The following is a 24,873-nucleotide window of genomic DNA, read 5'->3' as shown; positions in this document are numbered from 1 at the left end:
GAACTCACTCTGTAGACCAGGCTGGCCTAGAACTCAGAAATCTTCCTGCCTCTGCCTCCCTAGTGCTGGGATTACAGGTGTGTGCTGCCGCTGCCTAGCTTGGTGGGTCCCTTTAATCCCAGCACTCAGGAGGCAGAGGCAGACAGAGATTGATCTCTGTAAGTTCAAGGCCAGCTTGGTGTGCATAGTAAGTTCTAGGACAACTAGGGCCATGTAGAGAGACCATGTGTCAGATCCAAGAATAATGTTGAGGAAGTCTGGGAAGTTGTACTTCTGGTCCAAAGCTTGGCTCTCATGGGATGCTGAAATGGATTGATAGGTAGATGCAGAACTCTCTCATCTTCTACATCCTGAGGGGCTGAATCTGTGTCTCTGTGGACCAGGTTTTTTCTCGTTATTCCTGTTTCCCACAACGTACTCAAAAACAACTAAAGACTGCTGCTGCCCCTGTGGCTGGCTCAGCCTGTAATTGTGAGGTGGGAGCAAGAGCGTGGAGAATTCAGGACAAAGCAAGCTCCTCTCAAGAAGCAAAAAACACCAAACAAGTTGGACATGGTGGGCTACACTGGGTTATCTCTCTCTCTCTCATACACATTTATCTCTCTCTCACACACATTTATCTTTCACATACACACACTAGACTATACACACACAGCTACATTAGACACGCACACTGGGCTATATCACACACAGTGTCCTACATCACACACACACACACACAGAGAGAGAGAGAGAGAGAGAGAGAGAGAGAGAGAGAGAGAGAGAGAGAGATCAGTGGTAAAGTTCTAGCCCAGCAAGTGCCAGGCTGGTTTACCTCTAGCACTAGGGATTGGGAAACTGGGCACAAGCTGGTGGGTATAATGGAGTGGTTGTCCTTCTTGCCAATTTCATAAAACTGCCCCAATGTGACATAAATTGAATCATTTATTCATTAAGTTCTGGCTAGTCTTGAACTTGTGACTCTACAGTTCTAGGTTCCACCCCACAGTTACCTCCTGGCAACAGCCAGGTGGGCCTGGCCCACTATGAAGGGGCTGCTTGCCCCTCCTCTCTCTTACTCCTGTTTCCTGCTTGTTTCTCTCTTGCCCTCTTGGGCTCTTCCCCTCCCCCTTCACCTCCCCACGTGGTCATGGCCAGCCTCTATTTCTCTACTCTCTCTCCTTCTCTCTGCCTTTCTCTGCCTCTACTACTCTCTTAACTCCCCCCCCATGCCCTGAATAAACTCTCTTCTATGCTATACCATTGTGTGGCTGGTCCCTCAGGGGGAAGGGATGCCTTGGCCTGGGCCTGCTGAGGTGCCCCCTTCCACCATACCGCACCGCACCCTCATAAAACACATTCCACATCTTTTTATAAACACATCAGTCTTGAACTCCAAAACTGGCCATTTCGTCTCTTTACCTCTCCCCCCCTCCGTAGCAGATTTCTTTCTTTTTTTTGTTTTTTGTTTTTTTGAGACAGGGTTTCTCTGTGTAGCCCTGGCTATCCTGGAACTCACCCTATAGACCAGGCTGGCCTTGAACTCAGAAATCCGCCTGCCTCTGCCTCCCAAGTGCTGGGATTAAAGGCGTGCGCAGCAGCAGCCGCCGCCTCCCGCCTCCACCACCACCACCCTGGCTCTGTAGCAGATTTCAGATTGCATCTTCTTTACACTGTGTGTGTGAGAGCCTTTGTGTGTGCATCGTGGGGAACAGGACAGCTTCCAGGAGTCTGGTCCCACCTCATCAGCTTCCAGAAAATTAAAACGTTTAAAAACTGTATTCTATTACTTATTTTTGTGTGAATGTGTGTGGGGCCTGTATGTGCCAAGGCTGACATCTAGAGGTCAGAGGGCAGCCTGAAGTTGCTGGTGTGTTTCTCTCCTGGCACCATATGGGTCCTGGGGAATCAAACTCAGGTCACCAGCCTTGGCAGCTGAGCATCCTTAGGTGCTGAGCGTCTCTTGGAACATTCTTTCCTTTTTTTTTTTTTTTTTTGGATTTGGGTTTTTCGAGACAGGGTTTCTCTGTGTAGCCCTGGCTGTCCTGGAACTCACGCTGTAGACCAGGCTGGCCTCGAACTCAGAAATCCACCTGCCTCTGCCTCCCAGAGTACTGGGATTACAGGCGTGCGCCACCACCCCACCCGGACTCTTGGGACATTCTTATAATAAAAGTGTTTTGTGTATGTGTGTGTGTACATGATTTTATATATTTTTAAATTTTATCTATTTTTATTTCATGTGCATTGGTGTTTTGCCTGAATGTATGCTTATGTGAGGGTATTAGATGCCCTGGAACTGGAGTTACAGAAGGTTTTGAGCTGACATGTGGGTGCTGGGAATTGAACCTGGGTCCTCTAGAGGAGCAGCCAGTGCTCTTAACTGCAGAGCCTTCTCTCCACCCTGACTTTATTGTTTCTTAAAGTGTGTGTTTATGCACGTGCACACATGTGTGCAGAGGACAGCTTTTATGAATCTGTTTTCTCCTTCCATCATGTGATCCTGTGTGAATCTATCATGTGATCCATCATGGGGACAGCATGCAGAAGGTTGCGGGGTTTACTGCAAGACCTTTACCTGCTGAGCCCTCTTGCTAGCCTGGAGGGAAGCTTTGAGACTAAGTAAGTGGTGGCGGGGACACACCTTTAATCTCAGCTGGTGGACTTCTGAGTTCAAGGCCAGCCTGGTCTACAGAGTGAGTTCTAGGATAGCTAAGGCTACACAGAGAGAAACCCTGTCAGAAAAGCATAAGAAAAGAGGTTGAAGTCGGGCAGTGGTGGCACACTCCTTTCATCCCAGCACTTGGGAGGCAGAGGCAGGTGGATTTCTGAGTTTGAGGCCAGCCTGGTCTACAGAGTGAGTTCCAGAATAGGACGGCCAGGGTTACACAGAGAAACTCTTGTCTGGAAAAACCAAACCAAACCAAACCAACCAACCAAACAACCAAACAACAACAAAAAACATAAAGAAAAGAGGTTGAGCCCAACAGGCTAGGAAACTGGATGTGGGCTACCTTTGTGCGGTGGCTGCGTCTCCTTTAGGTGGGTGTCCTGACTGTGCCCTTGTGTAGAAGAGGAAGTCGGGGCCTGGAGGACTGTAGACCTTGCAGCTGGTGAGTGGAACGGCTGGGATTGCGTCTGGTGCTGGCAGCTGCACGCCACGCACAACCACTGCACCATTCTGCCTCTTGATGTGGGGAAGAAAGGAAAAGGTGAACAACACAAGAAATGGGCCCCCCCCCCCCCCCCCCGGCTGAGCCGGGGCGGAGAGGCAGACCTCCATGTACCTGCGGGGAATCCGTTCTTTTTATTTTTGCTGTGCTGAGGATGGAGCCCATGGCCTGTTCCAACCACACAGCCTTTGGGTTTTGGAGACAGGAGCTGGGCAATGTAGCCCAGGCTGGCCTCGAATCTAGCCTCCCAAATGAAGGAATTACAGACAGGCTCTAGCACACCAGGATTTGGATGAGTGCTTTCTGAAGCTGGAAGGAACAGCCCGCCAGACATGTTGAGGACCAGAGGAGGAGATGGCTTAGTGTTAGGGTTGGGGAAGCAGAGAGATGGACAGGGGGTGGGGGGGTGAAGGATTGGGGTGGGGGTGGTGCAGAGCAGAGCAGAGCAGGAGACCAAGTGTAAAGGCCAGAGAAGGGGATGGATGTCCTAGCAGGTGGACAGAACTGTTGGGCTGCAGAGCAGAGAGAGTGAGGCAGAAGGACCTGGGGGCGGCGTGGGGCTGGATGGTCAGCTGTAAGACTTGAGCTGGTGCTCTTAGAGAGGTGGCAATCCTGGATGGGTTGTGAGGAGGGACAGAAGCAGGGCAAGGATGGCTGACATCCTGGACTGTGTGTGTTCTCAGCACCTGCAAGGACAGGAACAAAGGTTTTGGTAGGAGGCAGTGGCTATCTATCTATCTATCTATCTATCTATCTATCTTAGAGACAGGGTCTCTCTAGCCCTGGCTGTCCTGGAACTTGCTATTTAGACCAGTCTAGCCTAGAATTCACAAAGATTGGCCTCTCCCAAGTGCTGGGGTTAAAGGGAGGTGTTTACCATTCCTGGCCCTGTTTTGTTGTACGCCTGTTAAATCCATCGTTAGATGATGGGTGGCTTATGACCTTAATAATCCAGGACCAGCGCTGGGTTCTGTTTAGAGTGCTGTGGTGACGGGCAGGCTCGGAGAGAAGCATCTGGGTAAGCATTGTCCTTCCCAGCTTCAGTGCTGCTCACTCTGACACTGGCTGCTTTGCGGTTGGACCTTTGCAGTACAGGCTGCGACACTGTCCCTAGCCTCTCCTGGAGCATGTGCAGTCTCAGCTCCTAGCTGTGACAATCCGAAATCTCTTCAGAGATTGCCACATGTCCTTTGGGAGGCAAACACTTTCCTTCATTGAAAGGCAATGGTCTAGTGGGGGGGATGGGGAGCGTGGGGGTGGGGTGGGGAGACAAACAGCAAAGCAATAGGGACAGCAGCAAAGCAGGGTTGGGTAATACTGATCCTTCTGACTTTGCTTTGACCCTGTCTCTCTCTCTCTTTCTCTCTCTCTCTCTCTCTCACACACACACACACACACACACACACACACACACCCTGTGCTGTTGGCCATCTGCCTGATGGGGCACAGGCTGTTCATCTCACCACCTGCCCTTTGCCCCAACCCTTCCTATTTTCCCTCTCGCCACTGATCTTATTCTGCCAGCCCTGTCTAGAAAGAAGTAAAATCATGTTCTCTCTCTCTCTCTCTCTCTCTCTCTCTCATACACACACACACACACACACACACATGCGCACACTCCTCCCAGGGCAGACATCTTGTCCTAAGGAGGCACAAGTTTTGTCTGCCTCTTTGTGGCTGTAACGGGATGCTGTCAGCTTTGTCGGGTGGGCCCTGCTGTCACTGTCCCCCAGGTTGGCTCTGGTTCCAATTAGCCAAACAGAAAACAACACAAAACCAAGCTATTTAAAACCCCATCCCTGCCTGAGTCCCCCGTATTTCAAGGCAGACAAGAAGCCGGTTTCTTGCCTGCTTGCCCGAGGCAGATAAGTCCGGGGCACCGTTTCCCAGTCGCTGTCTAAGCTATCTTGGGATGCAGCGTGGAGAGGCTGCTCCTCCTGCTGCCGCCTGGCTGCTGGCCAGAGGCTTTGAGAACCTCAGGGAGGCCTGGCCTCTGCTAAGTGAGGCACAGGGGAGGGAAGCTGGACCCGTCCTTCCTCTCCCTCCAGGCGAGGCTAGCGTCTTGACCCTGCATGGCTTCCGCAGAACCAGATTCTGACCTTGTAAGAGCCACAGAACTGAGTGGGCTACGTGTGTAAGCCATGTCTTGTGTTTTATTCGGAGACAAGGTCTCACTAAGTTGTCCAGGCTGGCCTTGATCTCACCCTCCAAGAAGCTCGAGCCTTGGACCTTTCATCCTCCTGACAGCCCCTCACTCCATCCACCCAGTCAGTAGCTGGGATTACAGGCCTGTACCACCAAGCCTAGCAAAAGAGTCATGTTTTAATGTAATTTTATTAGCTCATTATTAATATCATTGAGGAGCCTACTTGTTTAGGCTTGTGTCCGCTTCTCTGTGCAAAGCATTATGGTCTGGTTTTTTTTTTTTTTCTTTTCCTTCACTCCTACTGCCTCAGACTCCCAACCTCAGTACAGTGTACATTCTGGGTCTCAAAATTCCTGGCAGTGTGGGGCCCATTCTGCAGTGTCTTTACTGTACCTTTGGTTTCTATTCTCTGGATGTCAGCAACCAGCTCTTCTCTGTGATAGCCCAGAAGTCTCCCATTTGCCACTTACACTGGGGTGGGGGTGGGGGTACACAAAATTGCATCTGTCGGAACGCACAGATTTTAAGGATTATAAAAAGTATCGTCTGAGGTGGCCATCTAGCAGGAGGCTTGGACAAGAAAGGGGGCTTCCCTGGCCTCATCTGTAATGAATTGAATCTGATGATCTCCCAGCTCTGGGCCCAATTGCAAAGCCCACCTAAGGGTGGATTGCTTAAGAGAAAGATAAAGGGCTCAACACTGCTGCTGTGTGAGTGGCCTCAGTCTGGCCTCACTCCGGAGGCCTTCTCCAGAGACACAGCAAGCCGGGGTTATACTGCCTTGGAAGTCAGATCACAGGCTAGCTGTGTGGCCTTGCACGGTGCACGTTGCTTCTCTGGGCCCAATTCAAGGGGTAAGCAATCCTTGCCCTGATGAATTTAGCCTCTGAGCAGCGCTGCTGTGGCTGTGGCCCGGGCCCGGGCTCTTGCTTTTCGCTGCCGCCGGGTCAGCCACATTCCATTAAGCACCAGCTCAGCCTTGGTTGGTAGGCGGCCCTCCGGCTTCCTCCTCAATCTCTGTTCTTCCCAGAATCCCCGTCTCCAGCATACCTTTGTCCCTGTCTCCAGCCCAGTTACATTTCCCAGATAACCTCAGCCGAGCTTGAATAGCAGCCGCATTCCTCAAACAGAGCTGCCCCAATAGGTCACCAGCACATGCCGGCGGCTTCCTGCTCTTTGCCCTAGAAAACAGTTCAAGTGATCAGGGCCTGGGAGAGAGGGAGGGAGGGAGGGAGGGAGAGAGAGTGCGAGAGTGTGTGTGTGTGTGTGTGTGTGTGTGTGTGTGTGCTTACACAACAAGCTTTAGTCCCTCTGCTCCCCTGCTGTGGATATGGTCCCTCTCTTCCAGTTAGGAAGTTAGGTGTCTATGAGACCTATCAGCAACTCCTTTTGTTTTTGCTCCCCCCCCCCCCCCCCCCCCCCCCCGCCATCCCCAAGCCATATTTCAAAAGGCTGATGGTAGAGTCTGAAGCCACAGGAATGGGAGGGAGAGGAGAGGGTGACAGGATCAGGCCTCTGGTTCCCCATTTGGTCCCAGCAAGGTTTCTCTCCCCAGGAAGAGATGACCCCCCTCCCTTTGGGTGAAGAAGCCAGGCCTGTTGTCCTGAGTGCCTTTTGTCAGGCCTTGTGGCTCTGGTGATCTCCCCCGTTGCTATCATCGTCCTCATCGGGTTAAAACAAAATCCTGTCTCCTTTTCCAAGGCAGGGTTTGCCCCGCTGTAGTGTGTGTTTAGATTCCCGGCTGGGTCTTGAGCAGGTCCCCAGCCAGGGAGAGTGAGTGCTCGCTGGCCTGCATCTGTTGTCCTTGGGCCGCCCCCCCCACTCCCCCACCCCCACCCCCCCCACCCCCCGGAGAGCCAGCGACCAGCTCAGCTCTTCAGTTCCTTTGAGGAAATGCTGGGGGAGGCAGGAATGAGTCCTAATTTCAGTAGCTGATGGGGACTTTATTGCTTTCTGGGTCCACCTCCTGGTGTCTGGCTGCATCAACCCTGAAGAAAGGTGTTTAGTTAGCATCTGTTTTTTTTTGTTTTTTGTTTTTTAATTTTGTTAATTAAGGATGTTGTTTAAAAAAAACCTAAGGAGAAAGCCTTGGGCCGTCTCGGATTCTTCTCTCTGCTTTTTCTACACTGCAAATGGCAGCTTTTAGGAAAGAAGCAGGCACTGGTCTCCCACCCAGCACCATCGGGTAGAATTCTAAGCAGGTCTGAGAAACTAGTTAATATTTTACTGGGGAGCAGAGCCAGAAATGGGGGGGAGTAGGGGGATTGCCAATGTGTGTCTGTGTGTGTGAAATCGCCCTTCCATCTGCCTTAGGGGACGAAAAGAAGCAGTTCTCTGTGGAAATAAATTGAAGCAAGAGTCCTTACGAAGCCCAGGGGATTTGTCTGCCCACCAAACAGGGCCCAGTTTCCCCTCCAGAACACACATACAGGGGCAATTGTGACAGAAAGGGCCAACCTGTGGGTGTGTAGGCCTGACTATAATGGAGGTTCTTGTTTTCTGGCCCGGTTTGACATCTTCCTCTGTCCCTCTGGATTTAAATGGCTTCTCAGACTGAGAGGCACTGCCTGTATGCCCTGGATTCAGAAGGTCCACGCCTCCCTGGGAAGCAGAGGCGAGACAGCAGTTTGTTAGCTAGCTCCCTCTCTCTTTCTGCATCTGCCTGGAGAGCTGCAGCTGGTATTTTTCCACAGGCCCTTTTCTGCAATCTCAGGGCCTAGTTTTTCCCAGCAAGGCCTAGAGTCCGAGAGAGGGTTAACAGGCAGGAAGCTGAAGGCATCGCAGACTAATACGGAAGTCAGATTTTTTTGTTTAACTGACAGGTTTAGCAGGCCTCATTGGTGGGGGAGGGAAGTCTTAAATGGAGGCCTGTGGCCTGCTAGCAAACGCATTTGGCTTCTCTTAGGGTAAGCCTGGAGAGGGTCCCTCCCTTGCCATCTTGACAGAGATCTTTTTGGGTTTTCTATGAGGACTGACTGAAGGGGGATGGCGAGAGGTTAGAGGTCTCTGTGCTTTGCAAATGGCTCTGTGGGCCTGCCTTTTTCCCAGCAGGCACTTTGACCATGACTAGGCAAACTTAATCACTCCTCCCCACAGCAGCGGCACATCTCCCGCTCTCAGGAACCTGGGTGCCCCTTGCCTGTTTGTTGGGGAGCCTCCCTTGGGCTGCCTTTCCCCCCCACCCCCTCAGCCCCTCAGAGGCCTGTAGTCTGGCTTTGTCCTTATTGCTCCTGTCTCCCTGGGGGCTCTCCACCCTAAGCCTCGCCTTTCTCCTTTGAGACCCACTCAAGCTGGCTTGTTGTATAAAACGGCCTTCTTGCCTGCGTAGAGAAGGACTTCTGTGTGGGGGCAGGTGTGGACCAGTCGTCCAGCCCACTCCAAAAGGGCTCTTCCCCGTGGCATGCTGGCCTCGGGCTTTGCTGGAGCAGGTCAGGCTGGCTGCACGGGTTTGCCTGGCCTGGGGAATCTAGCCAGGGGGTGGGAGAAGTGCTTGTGGGGGGCCCTTTCCCAAGTTTTTCTTCCTGCAAAAGGCCTAGCTTAGCCTGTCTTTTTCTATGCACAGGATGGCTCTTGCTCGCCCGAGCCTCACAAAGATAATCGCTCAGGAAGTGTTTCAGCCAATCCGCGGCGGCTTTACACTCCGATTGGCCGAGGCAGCCAATCGGGGATGAGCTTTTATTAGGCGGCCAGATCATCAGCCGAAGTGCCAAACCCTTTTTCTGTGAGAACTAGGAGCCTGTCCTCCATGTTTTATAAGTATTGACATTACACAGTTAACAATGCATCCACAGAGGTAAGCTCGGCTTTTTAACCATCTTTTCCCCCTCCCTCTGAGTCATCTGAGTCGTGGACTAGCAGTGTGATTTCTCTGTAGCCTGTCTCTGCCACACTCACCCCCCCCACCCCCCAGAGCACTTAGGGTAACTTGGGACTGTTTAGAGAGATTTTTTTTTTTCCTTTTTGGGTCACATGGCCCAGTAGCCATTAGCCATAGCTTGATTTTAGAGACTTGTGAGGGCCTGGAACACCTTTATTCTGACCAGGGCAAAGAATTTATGGAATAGTTTGAAGCTAGCTCCTGGTATGCCAAAAGAGAAGCTATTATTCCCTCTTCTTTTATTTTTTTTCTCTCTCCCTTCCTCTCCCCCTCTCTCCCCCTCTCTCTGAACAGTCCTCCCCCCTGCACTGTCGTCTGCTGTGTGTCACATGCCTGCTGGGGGGGAGAACATAGAAGGTAAGGCAGAAGGTCTTCTCCCAGCCCAGCTCAGGACTGCCTGTGGCAGAGAGCAGAGAGGTTCTGGGAAAGGCTGGGATAAGTTCTGACAAGAGGGGATGCCTGCTTGCAACAGAAACCCAGGCCCCAGCAAGAGCAGTACTCAGGGACCCAGGCTGGCCCCTGGGCCTAGGTGGGCGGTGGTGTGTGGTATCTTCTCTTCCTCTCCAGAGCTTCGCACTTGCTTCAACAATGTTCAGTCTTGTTTTGTTTTGTTTTTTTTTATTCCCCCCGACTTAGCTTGGTACAGAGTGTTCTTCAAGTCAGCCTACAGCCAGCAAATGGTTCTGAAAGTGTCTCCTAGACTCTGAGGGAGTTTTTGGAGTAGGCATGAGGCCTGGGGGGTGGGGTGGGAGTGGGCATGGGGAGAGATTTTGAATAACATCCTGCAGGGGGAAAAAAAAAAGATCTGTGAGGACTCAGGACTTCTTTAGTTTTATACTCTTGCATGATTTTCCACGGGCTAATGTTTCTTTTATCCTTCTCTCCTTCCCCACTTTAAAACATTATATCATCTCCTGTCCTCGGTGATACAGTGCAGGGGACATGGCTCATGACAACATCTCATATCCAGTTGCTGGGTTGTGTTGTTGGTTGTGTTGTTGTTGGTGGTGCGTGTTTTTAATAATACCATGTAACTGTTTACAAAAAAAAAAAATCTTTCCTTTTTGATCAAGTCCCAAATCTGCCAGCCTGTCCTCTCCTCCTAACTGAGGAAAAGTGAGACGTTTGCTTGAACCGTGTGGTGGGTAAGTAAAGCAATCCATCTCTTCTGTGAGCGTGTATCAAGAGTTTGGTGAACCTCTGGGGTCTGTGGTAATTGGGGGGGCTGGTGTGTGGCTTCTAGAGTTCAGGTGATGGCTTGAATCCACTGTTCCTGCTAATCTGCAGTTAGGACTGAAGATCTCACTTCCTGTTTACCCTCTGCTGGGAGGAGGAATTACTGGGCTCATTGTGGCTTGCAGCTAGACCTAGAACTGTGTTTGGCTCTTCTGAACTCTGGGTAGGTGATCTGCTTGGGAAATGTGATCAAAACTGTTTGCTCTTCAGGGTTCCAGAGGTCCCTCCCCCCACAGGGCCTGCGCCCGCGTGTGTGCCTTGTGTTTTCATGTGTTTACATCTAGTACAGAAGTCTGCCCACTCCCAAACTGACCACCAGATACAGCCTTTACCTCCCTGAAAGCCTGCTCCACACACCCCTGGGCATGTTGGCTTTGCATTTGCTCTACTTTTGGGGCTGCAGCTAGAATTTTAAAACCCTCCCCTTCAGGGTCCACTTGGAAGCTCACCACATATATTTCCTGCTTTGAGACCTCGCCTGGCTGCATTGGAAGGACCGCCTCTGAGCAGTGGGCACCGCAGGCCAGCTGCACAGACTCTCTCTCCACTCTTTTCTTGTAGTGGGCAAGCAACTGAACCTTTGACATCACTTGAGAAAGGTTCACGCAGTAAAGAGAGACAGACTAAATTATCAACTGGGCAGTCTGTGTGAGGCAGGCCTGTCGGTGTCTCCCGAGTCAAACACAGAGAGGGTGATGTTCTTTCCAGCAGCGTCTGAGCCGCACTCAAGTTCTGCTGTGCTCTTTACTCTTATCTCCTTGCTGTAAATGGAAATTACAAGCCGAGTTTCTTGAGGCCTCTGCCTGAAGAACCAGTGGCTAATCACCAGCCTCCTGGTTCGCCTCTCTTCGTTTGTCCTTTGCGGAACTTCTTGGGCTGAAAGGAGACTTGAGGGCCAAGCACTTGTCCTCTCCCTTTAAAATGGCTCCTGCAGGTTTGGGAAGCCAGGATCTGTTTGTGACTGAACGCCGGCCAATTTCCCAGCCCTGGCTCAAGCTGCCCGCTCTCCCTCGTGGCCTCCACCACCATGCCCGGGGTTGGTAAAAAGTTAATTGCTTTCGAAGTGGCATTCTTTTCCAGTTACTAAAGGGAGAATTTAAAAAGTCTGCATCGCAGTTGGACCTGGTGGGACCTCAGTGCTGGCCCCCAGGTTAACCCAACGGGGTTTCCTTTTCTTCTTGGACTCTTAAACCAGTAGATTTAGGGGAAAGGTTAGAGATTGGCATTTGCAGTGGCGTGAGTATAGGACTTCTGGAAATTTCTACCATTTGTTGTTGTTGCTGTTGTTCTTTTTAGGAAAAGCAGGTGGCCAAGCTGAGGAGTCTCCTGCATCCGTTCCCTAGGACTCCCCCATCCCCCGCCTTGCTTTCCCTCATCAAGGTGGAAGGTTCAACACTTGTGCAAATTGCAGAGGCGAAAACAAACTGGCAGGCTGTGTTCCTTTTTCCTCCTGCCTCCCTGGTCCCCAGAGGGGATGCACAACTGCAAAGGGACAGATACAGACACTGGTGCATTCTCTCTCTCTCTCTCTCTCTCTCTCTCTCTCTCTCTCTCTCTCTCTCTCCCTCCCTCCCTCCCTTTCTTTCTCTGTCCCCCTCCTCCCTCCCCCTCCATCCCATTCTCCCTCCATCCCCCTCCCATTCACTTCTCTCCCCACCCCCACCCCACCCCATTTCCTTCTCTCCCTCTCCCTCTCTCCTCTCTTTAGTGACTCCCTCCCTCTCATCCCTCAGCCTTCTCCCCACCCTCTCTCCCGTTTAAGACCTTCCAAGATGGGTACCCCATTCTGCTTCAGGAGATGAAGTGGCATTCACGTGTGGGGGGGAGGGGAGCCACTGCTTTTATTAGCTCCAGAAAATGGCCAGTGCGCCTTCTTAACTAGGAATTAATTACATATAATCACTCAGTAAACTTTCTTCAGGGCTTTTTTTTTTTTTTCCTAATTGTAGAGCAAGAACATTGCAGAAATGTTGCAGCCAAGTCTAGCTACTTTTATAATCGACGACGCTCAAAGATTTGAGTCAGAAAGAAAGCACGAGGTCCCTTGGATTATAAATTAGGGATAAAAACAATAGCCTTCCCTCTTCCTTCCAGAGAGCCTGTGCAGCATCAGGTCTTAAATAAAAGGTGTGTGTGTGTGTGTTGTCATATTTTAGAAGGCTGAGTGCTGGTGGTAACCCTGGAGGCTATGATTGGGAAGTCCAACCTAGTCAAATGTGTGATCTCTTTTGTTTCTGCTTGCTTTCTTTCCCCTTCTGGCTGCTCTGACCAAGGCACCCGTTTGCCAGCCCTCGGATCCCTTTGCCTCTGGTTGACCCTGAGAAGAAAGACACATTGAAGGGGCCCCTCTCCATGGCTCAGATGTAAAAGGCAGTGCTGGGTTTAGAAGCCTTCACAGTCGTTCTTCAAATGCAAAAAGCAACTCTTGGAGTTACCCTGGGCCTCAGGTTGCTGGGCTCTGGCTGCCCTTCCCCTCCCCCCCCCCATCAGGTTCAGCTCTCCTTCCAGACAAACAGGGAGGCCCTGCCAGCCCTGCAGTTAGCATGCTGCCACGCCGGCCAGCCCTACCCGGATCACCTACCTGCAGGCCGGCTCCCAGCCAGCGGCTGGGCCTTGCCCGGCTCAGCCCTGGGCATGGTGCCCGTCCTCCTTTCTCCCTAGGAGCTGAAAAGCTGTCACCTTGAAACTCCCTGTCCCTAGTGCTAGAGGAATTCTGAAGCTCTCAGACCTTAGCAGTCAGTGACATCGGCCACCATGAGGCTATTATTAATAGTTCGGCCTGTGAAGGGGGCTTTTACCAAATGTATTGTTACCTCCCTCCCGGGCTCTGTGGGGGGAGGTGGACGGGAGCCTCTTCTGGGAGAGTCTTCCGTGGACTTGGGTTGTCCTCTGCAGACTGAGGGTCCTTGATGATCCCCGGCCCCAGGAGTGGCTGCTGTATTTGGTGGTGGCAGATTCTAGGCTCATAGTCTGTCCATATTTTCACGCTGGCCTCAGACAGAGGTACAGCCCTGTAGCTTTGCCTCCCTGATGCCTGCTGTTTCTGGGAGATTTCTTTTTCACCTGGAGAAGTGATGTCGAGCTGTGCTGCTCTGGACTCAGAAGGGCACAGGCGCTTCCTCCTGCCGCCGCCTGCTCTCTAGGACAGATCTGCGTGGCAGAGACACCTGTCTGTCTTCACATTATGCCAGGGGGGCCCGCGTAATTCCTACCCTTCCACTCACCTCAGTGCAGGGTAAGGGGGCCCCAGCACAGTCTCCTGAGGAAGGCTGGACGCCTGAAAGGGAAGGCTCTGCCCTGGGAACCTGTGACTTCACTAAGTCTCCCTGCCACTGACTGCAGTTTGTTGTTTTGTGTGTTTTTTTTTTTTTCTTCTTTCCTTCCTTCTTTTTTTATTCTTCAAACGTTGGATTGTTGGTGTCCTTTGGTGGAGCGTTTCCTAGTTCTGATGTTTATGAAGGCGACTTCGGGGCTAGCAGAGCTCCGTAGACATGAGCTCAGCTATTGAACACCCTGCTACCATTTTAGTTCAATACAGGAATGAGGCACTGTTGCCAGCCGCCATCTTAAGACTCCTGCATAAATAGCTTAGCTCCGATGACTGCCCGTTTTAGGTGAGTGATTGCCGAGGACGCTTTTGCTAACTGTTCCCCTCCCCCAATTAAAGGAATTTATTTGCAGATTTCGAGGAGCATGCCTGGTTTTGTTTTGTTTTTGTTCCTTTCACCTCCCTTTACATTTCGATGCTGATGGTTGTGACATGGGGTGGGGGGGAATGCTGTGCCTTGGGTATTAGGTATTTTTACAGCCCAGACCCTTTCCTTCTTTTAAAACCTAGGAGAAGAGCTTGGGACTGGTGTGCATGATTTCCTGAGTTGTTGTGTGATGTTCCTCTGACTAGGGCAGGAAGGTCTTGTGCATGCTGGTTCTGTGTTCTAGCTGGCTTACAGATTGTTGTAAAAGTCAAACAGTAAGGGCACTTGGGGAAAGAAGGATCTGCCTATTGCATATCCATCCAGGCTTTCCCTAACACCCTGTCAAATAGCTACGCTTTTCCTCTTCTCTCTCTCTCTCTCTCTCCTCTGGAAGTGTCGAAGGAGTGAGATGCCTGGGCTACACGGACTGTCCCCGAGTCCTCAGAAGGAATACTCAGAAGGGCTTCCTGGAAGGACAGAAGTGCGGTGTGCATAGGCAACTTTTAATTGCTTCGTTTTCTCTCCCCAGTGCGTGTAGGTTTAGAAGCCCAGATTTCTTGCTCAGGGAATAAGTTATGTGGGAGTCTTCTTTCTGGGCAAGGGGAAGAGATGGACTTGATTGTGTTTGCAGGTGCTGGTTTTTCCTTCCGGTGCCTGAAATGTAGCAGTTTGTGGATCCCCCCAGCAAGTGCATTGGGTAACTATGAGCTAAGTCCTGATGGTTGTGCGCATGCAATGTATGCAACTAGTTGATATATATATATATTTTTTTCCTCTTGGCTTATTTCACTCTGTTCTGTATGTGTCCATTCACCCTATCAGACCTTTACAAAATAGAAATGTCAGTTTGCAGATAGAACTTGTTCCTTTGTGGATGGAAATGATCAAGGTTGTAGGATTCTAGCAGCAGGGGTGGGGTGGGGTGGGGGGAGGGCTGTGTGGCAAATGGGGGGGAGGGGGTTGCATATGCAAAGACTTTTAATGTGTTAATGGCAAAAGTTCAAAGTATTTTCTCCAGCTGCAGTTTTCTTTCTAAAGATAGTTATTGGCTGCCCGCCCCCTACTTCCACCCCACAATCTCCAACACAGCTCTTAAACTAAATTGCCCAGGATCTGTGGGGACTTTTAGGAAGATACTACTCTTTCTCGTCAGCACTTTTGATATGAGTAGTTTTAGTTCTTCCTCCTGTAACACACCCGGGGCTTAACCCTGAACAACAGCAACAAAAACATAAAAAATAAGAGAAAAAGAAAGCCGAGATTGCAGTGTAGGTGAAGGGGAGTCCCTCAGATGTGGCTGTTCCAAATGACTGGTTTTGAATTTTGGTCTTTGCCTTCAAAAATGAAGTATTCTTTCTTTCGTTTTTTTTTCTCTCTTTCTCTCTCTCTTTTAAATTCAGATGCTGCAATTGTCAATTTAGTCAAATACAAGTTGTACACTTGTGCGTGCATGTGTGTTGTGTGTGTGCATGCGTGTATTCCCACACATGGGGGTTGCCTTTGAAGGGGATGGCTTGCTGTTGTGGGAAAAAGATGGTTTTCCTCAGTGGTGCAGGAAGATTCTAGGTTCGAAATTGACGGTGCTGTTGCTAAAGTCAGGTGACTGTGGTGATCACTTGTGAAGACAGCTTAAGTCCCCCCCCACACTTCTGTTTCAGAATTGATTATCTTAAACTCAGCTGCTACCCCGAAACTACTTTGCTTTTTTGTTGCTTCTCAGCTGCATTCCTGCCTGAGGTATTCAGCCCCTCTGGGCTCTCACAAGCCATGTAATTGTTCTTCTCAGTGCAGTCCTCTTCCTTGATCAATACACCTTTGACTGTTTTCATCACAGCAGAAATCCTTCAAGTGGGTTTTCAGTCGTGTGTGTGTGTGTGTGTGTGTGTGTGTTGTTAGTTCTGAGATTTATAATTGTTTCTTTCCCCACTGGTACTTTTTAGTTGGAGCACAAATTAGCATTGTACCTCACTGCTCGTTCAAAATATGGGTGGGGTCCATTTCTCCTGCCTCATGCTCTAGAGAGGGGACCAGAATTCCAGTTGCTAGGAAGATCTCTAGGTTATGGGCTGTGCTTTTGAAGTTAACCATGTAGCCCATCTCTGGCTGCAAGAACCACTCCTCCATCAGCACCCAGGAGATGACCAGCATGGTCCAGGCAGTGTTTCTGACCTGGAGATGCTCTTCCCCTAAAGCCGGAGTAGAAGGTGAATCTTCCACGTCCCCTGCCCCCACTCCCACGATTGTCCCTTGTTGATGGATGGTGTGCTCAGGTCTGGCAAGCAGGCTTCTTTTGAGAAGGATCACCTGTGACAATGTTTCAGTATCTCCTTGGTGATTTGTGACATTGGTCTCTCTACAGATGTGGACTAAATGAAATTGTTACCTAGGCTGTGTGTAAGAATACTAAGTGTGTTAATATTCAAATTCAGACCCAAACTACCTCCTTCTCTCTTCTCTCAGAGGACTCTCAGCTCCTGTCTTGTGCAATAATCTTTTTTTTTTTTCTGCCTAGTTCCTGTCTTGAATTTTGTCCTCCCCTACACACCTGGAGTGCTCCCAAACAGGACTCCATCTTACCCTGAGAGTTCAGGCTCGGGGCTGCCTTTTTAACACAGACACGGGACACAGAGAGCACAGTCTTCTCAGCTGTTTTCCTCTCTTGCCTTCAAGCTTTCCCAGTGGAAAATTCCAGCATGGCGATTGGCGATGCATCTGTTTCCTTCTTGCTGGGCCATGATCGGTTGGGATGGCACCTGGAGGGCTGGCTTAGCCTCTCACCCAAGTGGCATCTTGGAAAGCCTGAACTGTTCCTTCTGCTTGGCTTGTGAAGTGTTAGGTTGACAGGGCCTGACTGCTCTGTTGGGCCTGTGTTCCTGCAGGGAGGCAGAGAAGGTTCTGGATGACAGACCTTCCTAGCTAAGGGGGCCTGCCTTCCTCCTTTCTTAGCCCAGTTTACCACTCAGCCTGTGTCCTTTAAATAATCCTTCCTCATTCCACTGTCTGTGCTGGCGTGTAATTAGTCACAGTTCAGAAGGAAGCCATGCCTGGTAAGGTCGGGACTGCCCAGCGACCCTAGGGTCCTGATTCCCACAATAAAGGCCGCTAGGACCTGACCATGTTTTTCTACTTTGTAATTTAGCCAGTATTTCTTTTTTTCCCCTGGGTTCCTGACACACTGGGGAACTGTTAGGTTCAGGAAGGGGGGAAGGCCTGGGAACTGGTAGACAAGGTGCCCCCAAAGGCTTCTCCGATTCAAACCTACCTTCCTGGCTCCCTGGTGTTAGCGAAGAGACTTGCTAATTTGAAGGCTGGGTTCTTTAGGATTGAAGCTGGTGGGTTGTACTTGAGTTTTCTAAACTAAAAAAAAAAAAAAATCCCTCACAATCTCTTAATGAATTAGGTATGACAACTGAAGTATTAATTTGACTTTTATTTAAAAAACCGTATTTTTAGTATTCTGGTATTTTAAGAAGTCCTTTGGCATCTTCACACTTGGTTGAAATCAGGTGTGTGTCCCCCCCCTCCTCTCCTTCCCATAAGGATGGACTTGAGAGAAGGCGGCTTTGCCTTCCCGGCTCCCCAGCAGCTGCCCCCACAGAGACCATCTGTAGCCTACCTAAACATGCATAATCTGTTCTATTTCAGCTTGGCTGAAGAGGAAATAAAAACTGAGCAGGAGGTGGTGGAGGGAATGGATATCTCTACTCGCTCTAAAGGTGAGTAAAAAAAAATCTCAGATTATCAACTCCCGGCCTCCAGGACAGGGGGATTTCTTTTGTTGTTGGGAGAGAGGTGAGACATGGCTCTCTGAGCTGCTGGCCACCACACTGTAGGGCCTTTTGATGGATGAGCCTAATTTCTGGAGACATGTGGTTCAGCCGTCGTCCTTCCCTGCCGTGCCTGTGTAGGTGTGCTGACTTGCCCTGTGTTGCCCTGTGGTAAATTTTGGGTGTGTGTCTGGGGCTGTGGGTGCCCGCCTGCCTGCCTGCCTCTCCCCAGAGCGATTCTTAATAGGAGTCTAAATGTGCTTTCTGCAGCCCTTACTGAGGTCTGCAGCTGTGGCAGGTTTCCTGATTGTAACAGCAGGCTCTGGGCAGTTGGCAGGGTGGAGTGGACCAGCTTCATTGGAAAATGGTGGTCTTGGTTTGCAATTACAAGAGAGTGAGGAGGCCACTATGGTGTCTTCTCTGTTTATGCCGTTTGAGGGGGGCCTGCAGTGGCCTGGGCCTGCCTTGTTACTCAGTGAGAGTTTGTGGGGCACCCCAAGGGGGGTATTTGCTCGCGCCTTGGGCGATCTCAACAGCAGCCCTGCTCTCAACTGCAGCCCTTCGGAGGACCATCCCGGATCTGCCACAATAGCCCTAATGGCCGTGCAGTGCTCGGTTGTTCTTTTGCTGCAGCTCCAGGCTGTGTCTGGGAGGTGGGAGGGGCTGCAGGAAGGGTAGTTAGAGATCCTTCTGGAGGAGGCTCTTATCTGGCCAGGATGTCATAAAATAGCACTTCCTTGAGGCACCTGAAAGAAAAGAGAGCATCCTGGGGCTTTAAAAAAAAAAAAAAAGAAAGAAAAGACTGTCTATTATTTTGTGTTAGGCTAGGGCTCAGGTGGTCACACAGAGCTGATTGGGAGGAGGGGCGGAGAAAGGAGCAAGAGGAGGAGGAGGAAGAAGAGGCGGAAGAGGCAAGGCTCACTGCTCTGTCCCCCTGCCTCAGCTGTCCCAGCATGTTCAGGTCATCTGAGTTTCATTGTTCCAAGTGGTGAGGAACCCTGGGAGCTGGAGCAGGGCGTGGCCTTCCACCATAGCCTTCGCAGACAGTTAGGACTGAGGCAGCCCCTTGAAGCCCTGCTGCTGGGATTGGGATTGGTGTTGAGACCTGCGTCCTGATGATGTAGACAGAGTAGAGAGGATGAGAGAGAGTCCATAAAGAGGGGCCTGGGTGGTGTTAGGTCTTCATCTTTGTCTGTCTGTCTGTCTGTCTGTCCGTCTGTCCTCTGTTTACTTCCCTTTTTTCTTTTTGGAGACAGGATCTCATGACACAGCTCTGGCTGGCTTAGCACTTACCCTGTAGATCCTGTTGGTTTTGAACTCAAAGAAATCCACCTGCCTCTGCCTCCTGAATGCTGGTGTTAAAAGGTGTGTACTCAGAGCCTGGCTCCTTTTATTATTTGTAAACATGGGTGTGGAATTACTTGCTATCTCAGGCTAAAGTCAGGGATGGAATTACTTGCTATCTCAGGCTCCTCCCACCTAAGGCTGTCTGGGATAAAAAGTTTGAAGGCCTGTGAGACAACAGGAACCTTCTAGTGTTGGGCCTGTCTAATCCCCTTCTGAAGTGACAGGTATCCCACCCTGCAGGTGAGGACACCAGAGTCTATGTGTTTTTCTGTTGGGGAGGAGGCCATGTCAAGACTTCCTCATTCCTGGATTCTCCTCAAGAGGCAGAGTAAAACCTCTTCCAGAAGGACCACAGTCATGGGCCACCAACTTGGGAAAAGTCCCCAGGGACCTGCCTTTCTTGGCCACTGTAGAGACCTTTTCTGTCATTGCCACAAAGTGCCTAGTTCATAATCTAATTCTGTTTCCCCTCTGTCTGCTTGCCAGCTCTGGACCATTCTATAGGATTGAGGGATTGAGGGGGTGGCTCAGGTTTGGTAAAGTGCTTGCTGAGGACCTGAGGTAATCTTTAGAACTTATATAAACATCCTGCGTTGAGTCCCTGGTTTCAGTGTGATATCTCTGGGAAAATGCAGTGGGTAGACAGACAGCACAGGAGGAATAGACCTGAGGTTGGCCTCGTGCCTCCATGTAAACAGTGCACATGTAAACAGGCACCCATGTTTACCTCCCAAGCGTCTAGTTCCGTCCACCCACCTTCTAATATCCTTCTGCTTGTCTGATGTCACCAGGACCCGCCTCTCCGTTGCCCCGTGACACCGTTCACCAGTACCAGCTCTTCCCAGCTTTGTTCCCTGTGTCCTTCTGTTTGTCCTTGGGAGTTTGTGCCTCTGTCTTTTCTGGAACATGCTGTCCTGGGTCCTGGCAGCCAGCTCCGGATCACACAGATTCAACACAGATGTTGCTAGAAAGGCGTTTGGTGGCAGCTGGTTCTGAGGGAGCCGGTCTCCCCTTTTGAGTTCTGGTTTTAAAGTAAGCTGGTTTTAAAGAGGTTTAGATTTCAAGAATGCTTACATACCCCTGCTTCTCTCTACCCGACTGTTTCTGTCCTCCTTGGTGTATCTAGATGTTCTGGACTCATAAAGCCCACACTGGATTCAGACTTCCTCAGTTTTCCCCGGCAAAGGCCCCCTTTTTCTTCCAGAATGCTCTTGGGACACGACATGATGCTGTCTCCTCAGTCTCTTAGACATTTGTTTTTGTTGACCATGACATTTTCCCAATTGTACTCTTTAAAAAGAGGCGTGTATGCATGTGTGTGTGTGTGTGTGTGTGTGTGTGTGTGTGAGTGAACAGAGGCTCATGGTTGCCAGTGCTGGCCTTAAACGTGCTGTGTAGTCAAGGGTGATCTGCCTAAGTCCTGGGCCTACAGGCGTGTGCCGCCATGCGGGGGTTATGTGGTACTTGGGATGAGACCCGGAGCTTGTTAATGCCAGGCAGTGAGTGCTCCCCACAGTACATCCTTTGAAAGGAAATCACTGAGCCACAGCCCAAGAGCAGGGGATCGTGCTCCTCCTCCTCCTCTTCTGTGTGCCTCCTCCTCCAGGACAGAGTGACTGCATTAGAATTCTCTACAGTGAAGATGATGTTCCCCTATGTCTGTCTGCCCCACCCACCCACCCACCCACAAAAAAAAAAGGGTTTATTTTTTATTTGTTTGTTTAATTTTCTGTGTTTGGATATTTTACCTGTCTACCTTGTGCATGTCTGGTGCCCACAGAGACCAGAAGGGGGCATTGGAACTAGGGTTATATATAGGTTGTTGTGAGTCATATAGAAATTGAGCCCAGGTCCTCTCTGGAAGAACCAGTGCTCTTAATTACTGAGTCTTCCCCTCAGCCCTCCTCGCCTCCATGTGCTCCATCGTTCCTTTGTGTAATTGTGGACACAAGGATCATTCTTGTGCTCTTGGGGTTTACCCATTGCTACTTACCACGGGTTGCTCCCACGGGGCCGTTGGCTCTGGGTATCCTTGTCCTCGCCATCTCTGTCTATTTATGATTGTTTCTGTTTTAGCCTGGTCGTCGTCATGTTCTGCTTCAGGCCCTTGTTGGGACAGTGGTATCAGAAAGCAAGATCCAGGAGTTCTGGCTGTGTGTGTTGACGCTGGGCCATCTGCTTCTAGGTTTTCTTAAGTTATTAACAGAGAAGACGTGTGTACTCACAGTTACTGCTCTTGTCTGTGTGGGATTTTTATTTCTATTTTTGCACATAGCCATGGGTTTGTGTGCTTGTCTCCAAAAATATATATTTATTTTGCAATTTTGTGTGCACATTGCAATTTTGTGTGCATATTGCAATTTTGTGTGCATATATGTACACACACACGGGCACGTGCGGTTAGATGCATGTAGAGGCCAGAAGACAGCTTGCTGGGGTTGGTTCTTTAGACCATGTGCTACCCTGGGATCAAGCTCAGATCTTCAGTTTTGGTGGCAAGCATTTAACCCATGGAGCCAGCTTGCCGGCCCTTGGCTCCTTTCCGTCAGTGTGGGCCCCTTGCCCCCCCCAGCTCCTCCATCCCCTCACGGGGGAAGCCTGCTCCTCAGGCTTGCCTCTTGTGAACTGCTTTGGAGTGTTTTTAGGCCACTCCGCAGTGGACAGCGAAGACTGCTAACTCAAGTGTACACTCAGTAGACCATGACCCACTCAAGTCAATGGGGGCATGGGGAGATGGCTCAGTGGTTAACGTATGTGGGTGCTGCTCTTCCAGACAGCCTGAGTTTGGTTCCAGCACCCACAGCTCACATCTGCCTCTCACTTCAGCTCCTGGGGATCCAGTACCTTTCTGGTGGTACATACACGTGTGCCATACTCACACTCAGATACACACATACGTTAAAAAGACAATTGACTATCTCTGGTTTTCTAGGGTTCTCTGTCACGATTCCCATTGCTATCCTGTGCTCTCCTGACTTGCTCTTCAAGAGCACACCGTTTTCTCTAGAAGGACTTTGGCCTCCAAGTGGGCCCCACCCCCAACTAAGAGCAAGGTGATAGGGCCTTCTTTTCATTTTGTGTGTGAGTGTGTATGTGTGTTATGTGTACTCGTGCTTGACAAAGTGTGGCTTGTTGAGGTAGCTGTGGAGAACTTTCTCTTGCTCTCCACTTCATTTTCTTTTGAGACATGGGACGTGGAGTGGAGTCTCACAGGTCCCAGGTTGCCTTCCAACTTGTTATGCAGGTGGAGGTGACGTTGACCCTCTAGCTCCCAAGTGCTGGGTTGGCATGGGTTCCTGCCACCACATCATACCCTAGAGATGTGGAGCAGGCCCTCTACACAGCTGCCAGCTGCACAGAGCTTTAAAACCCAGGCCAGAGAGCCAGGCTCCTTGGTGCCTGCTTGCCCCTGCCAGAGCTGAGCTATATTTTGTGGCTTAATTTCCCCTGAATGGAAAATTCTGAGGAGCTCTGTTCACATGGGGTGCTCACAATGTTATGTGAACATGAGATTGCCCCCCAAATGCCAGCCACCATCAGATAGACTCGGAGAACAGGGAGTTTTTCCTAGCTATTTTCGCTCTTGCCCCAAGAAGAGGTTGTGGAGGTAGGTGTGTATACTGTCTCCAACCAGCTCGGGAAGCTGTGTGGGGCGGTCCAGGGTAACCTGGGAACCAGGAAATGTCTGTCTGTGTGTGCATGCGGACACACTCCATGTATAGAGTGCTCTTCCATGGGTGCTGGCCTGCTGGCCTCTGCACTGTTCAGAGAGATTGGAGGCCCCGACATTGCTCAGAGTCTGAGGGGAGAGGCCCTCCTGTTTCTTTCTTTTTTTCTTTTCTTTTCTTTTTTTTTTTTTTCTTTTTTTTTTTTTTGGTTTTTTTGAGACAGGGTTTCTCTGTGTAGCCCTGACTGTCCTGGAACTCACTCTGGAGACCAGGCTGGCCTCGAACTCAGAAATCCGCCTATCTCTGCCTCCCAAGTGCTGGGATTAAAGGCGTGCACCACTGCCCTCCTGTTTCTAAGGGACTTTCTGCCAGCCCTTTGGTGGCTCTCCTTGTGGAGAGGGGCCTGCTCTGGCTGCTACCATTTTCGGGGTATCTTTCTCTTAAAATATTTAATTCTATGGATGTCTGTTCGGTATGAGCAAGTGAGTGTGGGTGCAGGGGAGGCCAGCAGAGGGTTTCAGATCCCTGACTTTGGAGTTGGGGCACAGTTGTGAATTGTGGGTGTTGCAGATTGAACCTGGATTCTCAGGGAGAGCGGTGTGTGCTCTGAACTGCTGAGCCATCTCATCATTATTAATTACTATTGTTATTATTTTGAGGCAGGGTCTCTGGAGATCAGACCAGTCTTGAAATACCTCCCAAGTAGTGCTGGTATTAAAGGCGTGTGCTCCCACACCAGGCCTCAGTTTGCCTTTAGGCGACAGAGTTACCTATAATCGGAGCTAACCTTGAGTTTACTGCGTAGTGAAAGGTGGCCTTGAACTCTGGATCTTCCTGACTTCTGTTCCCAAGGCTGGGATTACAACACTGCTGCCTCCACACTGGTATCAGGACACTCCTCTGACTCAGTCACCAGAGTGTCATTCAGATTTTACAGCCTGAGCTTGGACCCAGGGCACTGAGGTTCATAGACTTGAGATCTGTTGTGGCCAAGCTATGACATTTGTGATGTGTTGGGGACAAGGCTTCTCTGTGTTTCAACCCTGGTTATCTCAGGTTCCCAGTGTGGTGATCCAGGCTACAAAACACTAATTGTCCATTTAGGCCACTTTTCTTGTGGTTCTCCATGTTCAGTATTAAAGTCCCCAAAAGGTAAGTAGTTTATTAACTTGAAGGGAGAGGAAGAGTGGCACACGGGTGCCATCCCCTGCACCACCAGCGCTGAGTGTGTGTCCTTTGTGGGTTCTCTCTCTGTGTCATGAGCAGCAGAAGTCTGTCAGGGCTGTCTGGGTAGGAACAGAAGGGAAGTGGCCAAACATGGTCACTTGTCTCCTGGCAGGAAGGCTGCTGGTTGGGTGTGGATGGCTCACCGGCTCCTCAGGAACAATAGGGAATAGACCATGTGTCACGTGGCTGCCCTTTGGCTGCTGTCTAGACGCTTGGTCCCACCCTGGCTGTCTCCACAAGTAAGAGAAAATTCCTCCGGAGATGAGGTGGGCCATCTGGAGAAGCTCAGGTCTTTTATTCAGGGCTTGGTGCTGTGTGAAGTCCAGCTGGCACTGGGACCTCAGAAACTGATAGTAATTGGCAGAGAGGCGATTGACTGAACCCAGGGCCTTGTGCTTTCTAGACAGGTGCTCAGACCCCAGCTCCCCTCTCCAGCCCCCAGCTGAGGTTTTGTTTTTATTGCATTGGTTTTGGCGTATGCGTGTGGATGTCTTTGTGCCACAGTGTATGGACAGAAAGCCAGAGGAGACGTTGTGAGATCGAACTCAGTCCTCAGGCTTGGCACCAAATATCTGTATCTCCTGAGCCATTTCCACAGCCCAAGAACTTGTTAGATAGCACAGGCTTTCCTCAAGCCTGCCTCCGATCGTCAAACGTTAACGGTTTGTTTTCTCCCTTTGAGCTGAGATTATTTTATGTCGCCCAGGCTGGTCTTGAACTTATGGGCTTAAAGGGTAGCCGGGAAAGCGGGCCATGTG

At 50.4% G+C, this 24,873-nt stretch overlaps 1 protein-coding gene across 17 annotated transcripts in view; it reads left to right on the top strand.

Moving 5' to 3' along the window:
• The window catches only part of Zmynd8 (zinc finger MYND-type containing 8), a 110,166-nt gene that overhangs the window by 1,817 nt on the left and 83,476 nt on the right, over positions 1-24,873 (top strand). For 3 of the 17 annotated variants that reach the window (XM_052184313.1, XM_052184305.1, XM_052184304.1), the window contains exons 1-2: positions 13,840-14,025; positions 17,752-17,822. In XM_052184313.1, the coding sequence (XP_052040273.1) occupies positions 14,009-14,025; positions 17,752-17,822 (88 nt within the window). In that variant the 5' untranslated portion in view covers positions 13,840-14,008. Of the gene's footprint in view, positions 1-8,150; positions 8,205-8,860; positions 9,092-10,248; positions 10,321-13,839; positions 14,026-17,751; positions 17,823-24,873 lie in introns of those variants that run through there. The other 14 variants (XM_052184306.1, XM_052184296.1, XM_052184315.1 and 11 more) reach the window with 10 other exon arrangements.

Source organism: Apodemus sylvaticus, chromosome 5, assembly GCF_947179515.1.
Source record: "Apodemus sylvaticus chromosome 5, mApoSyl1.1, whole genome shotgun sequence".
NCBI lineage: Eukaryota > Metazoa > Chordata > Mammalia > Rodentia > Muridae > Apodemus > Apodemus sylvaticus.
This window is presented reverse-complemented; position numbering and strand designations above follow the sequence as displayed.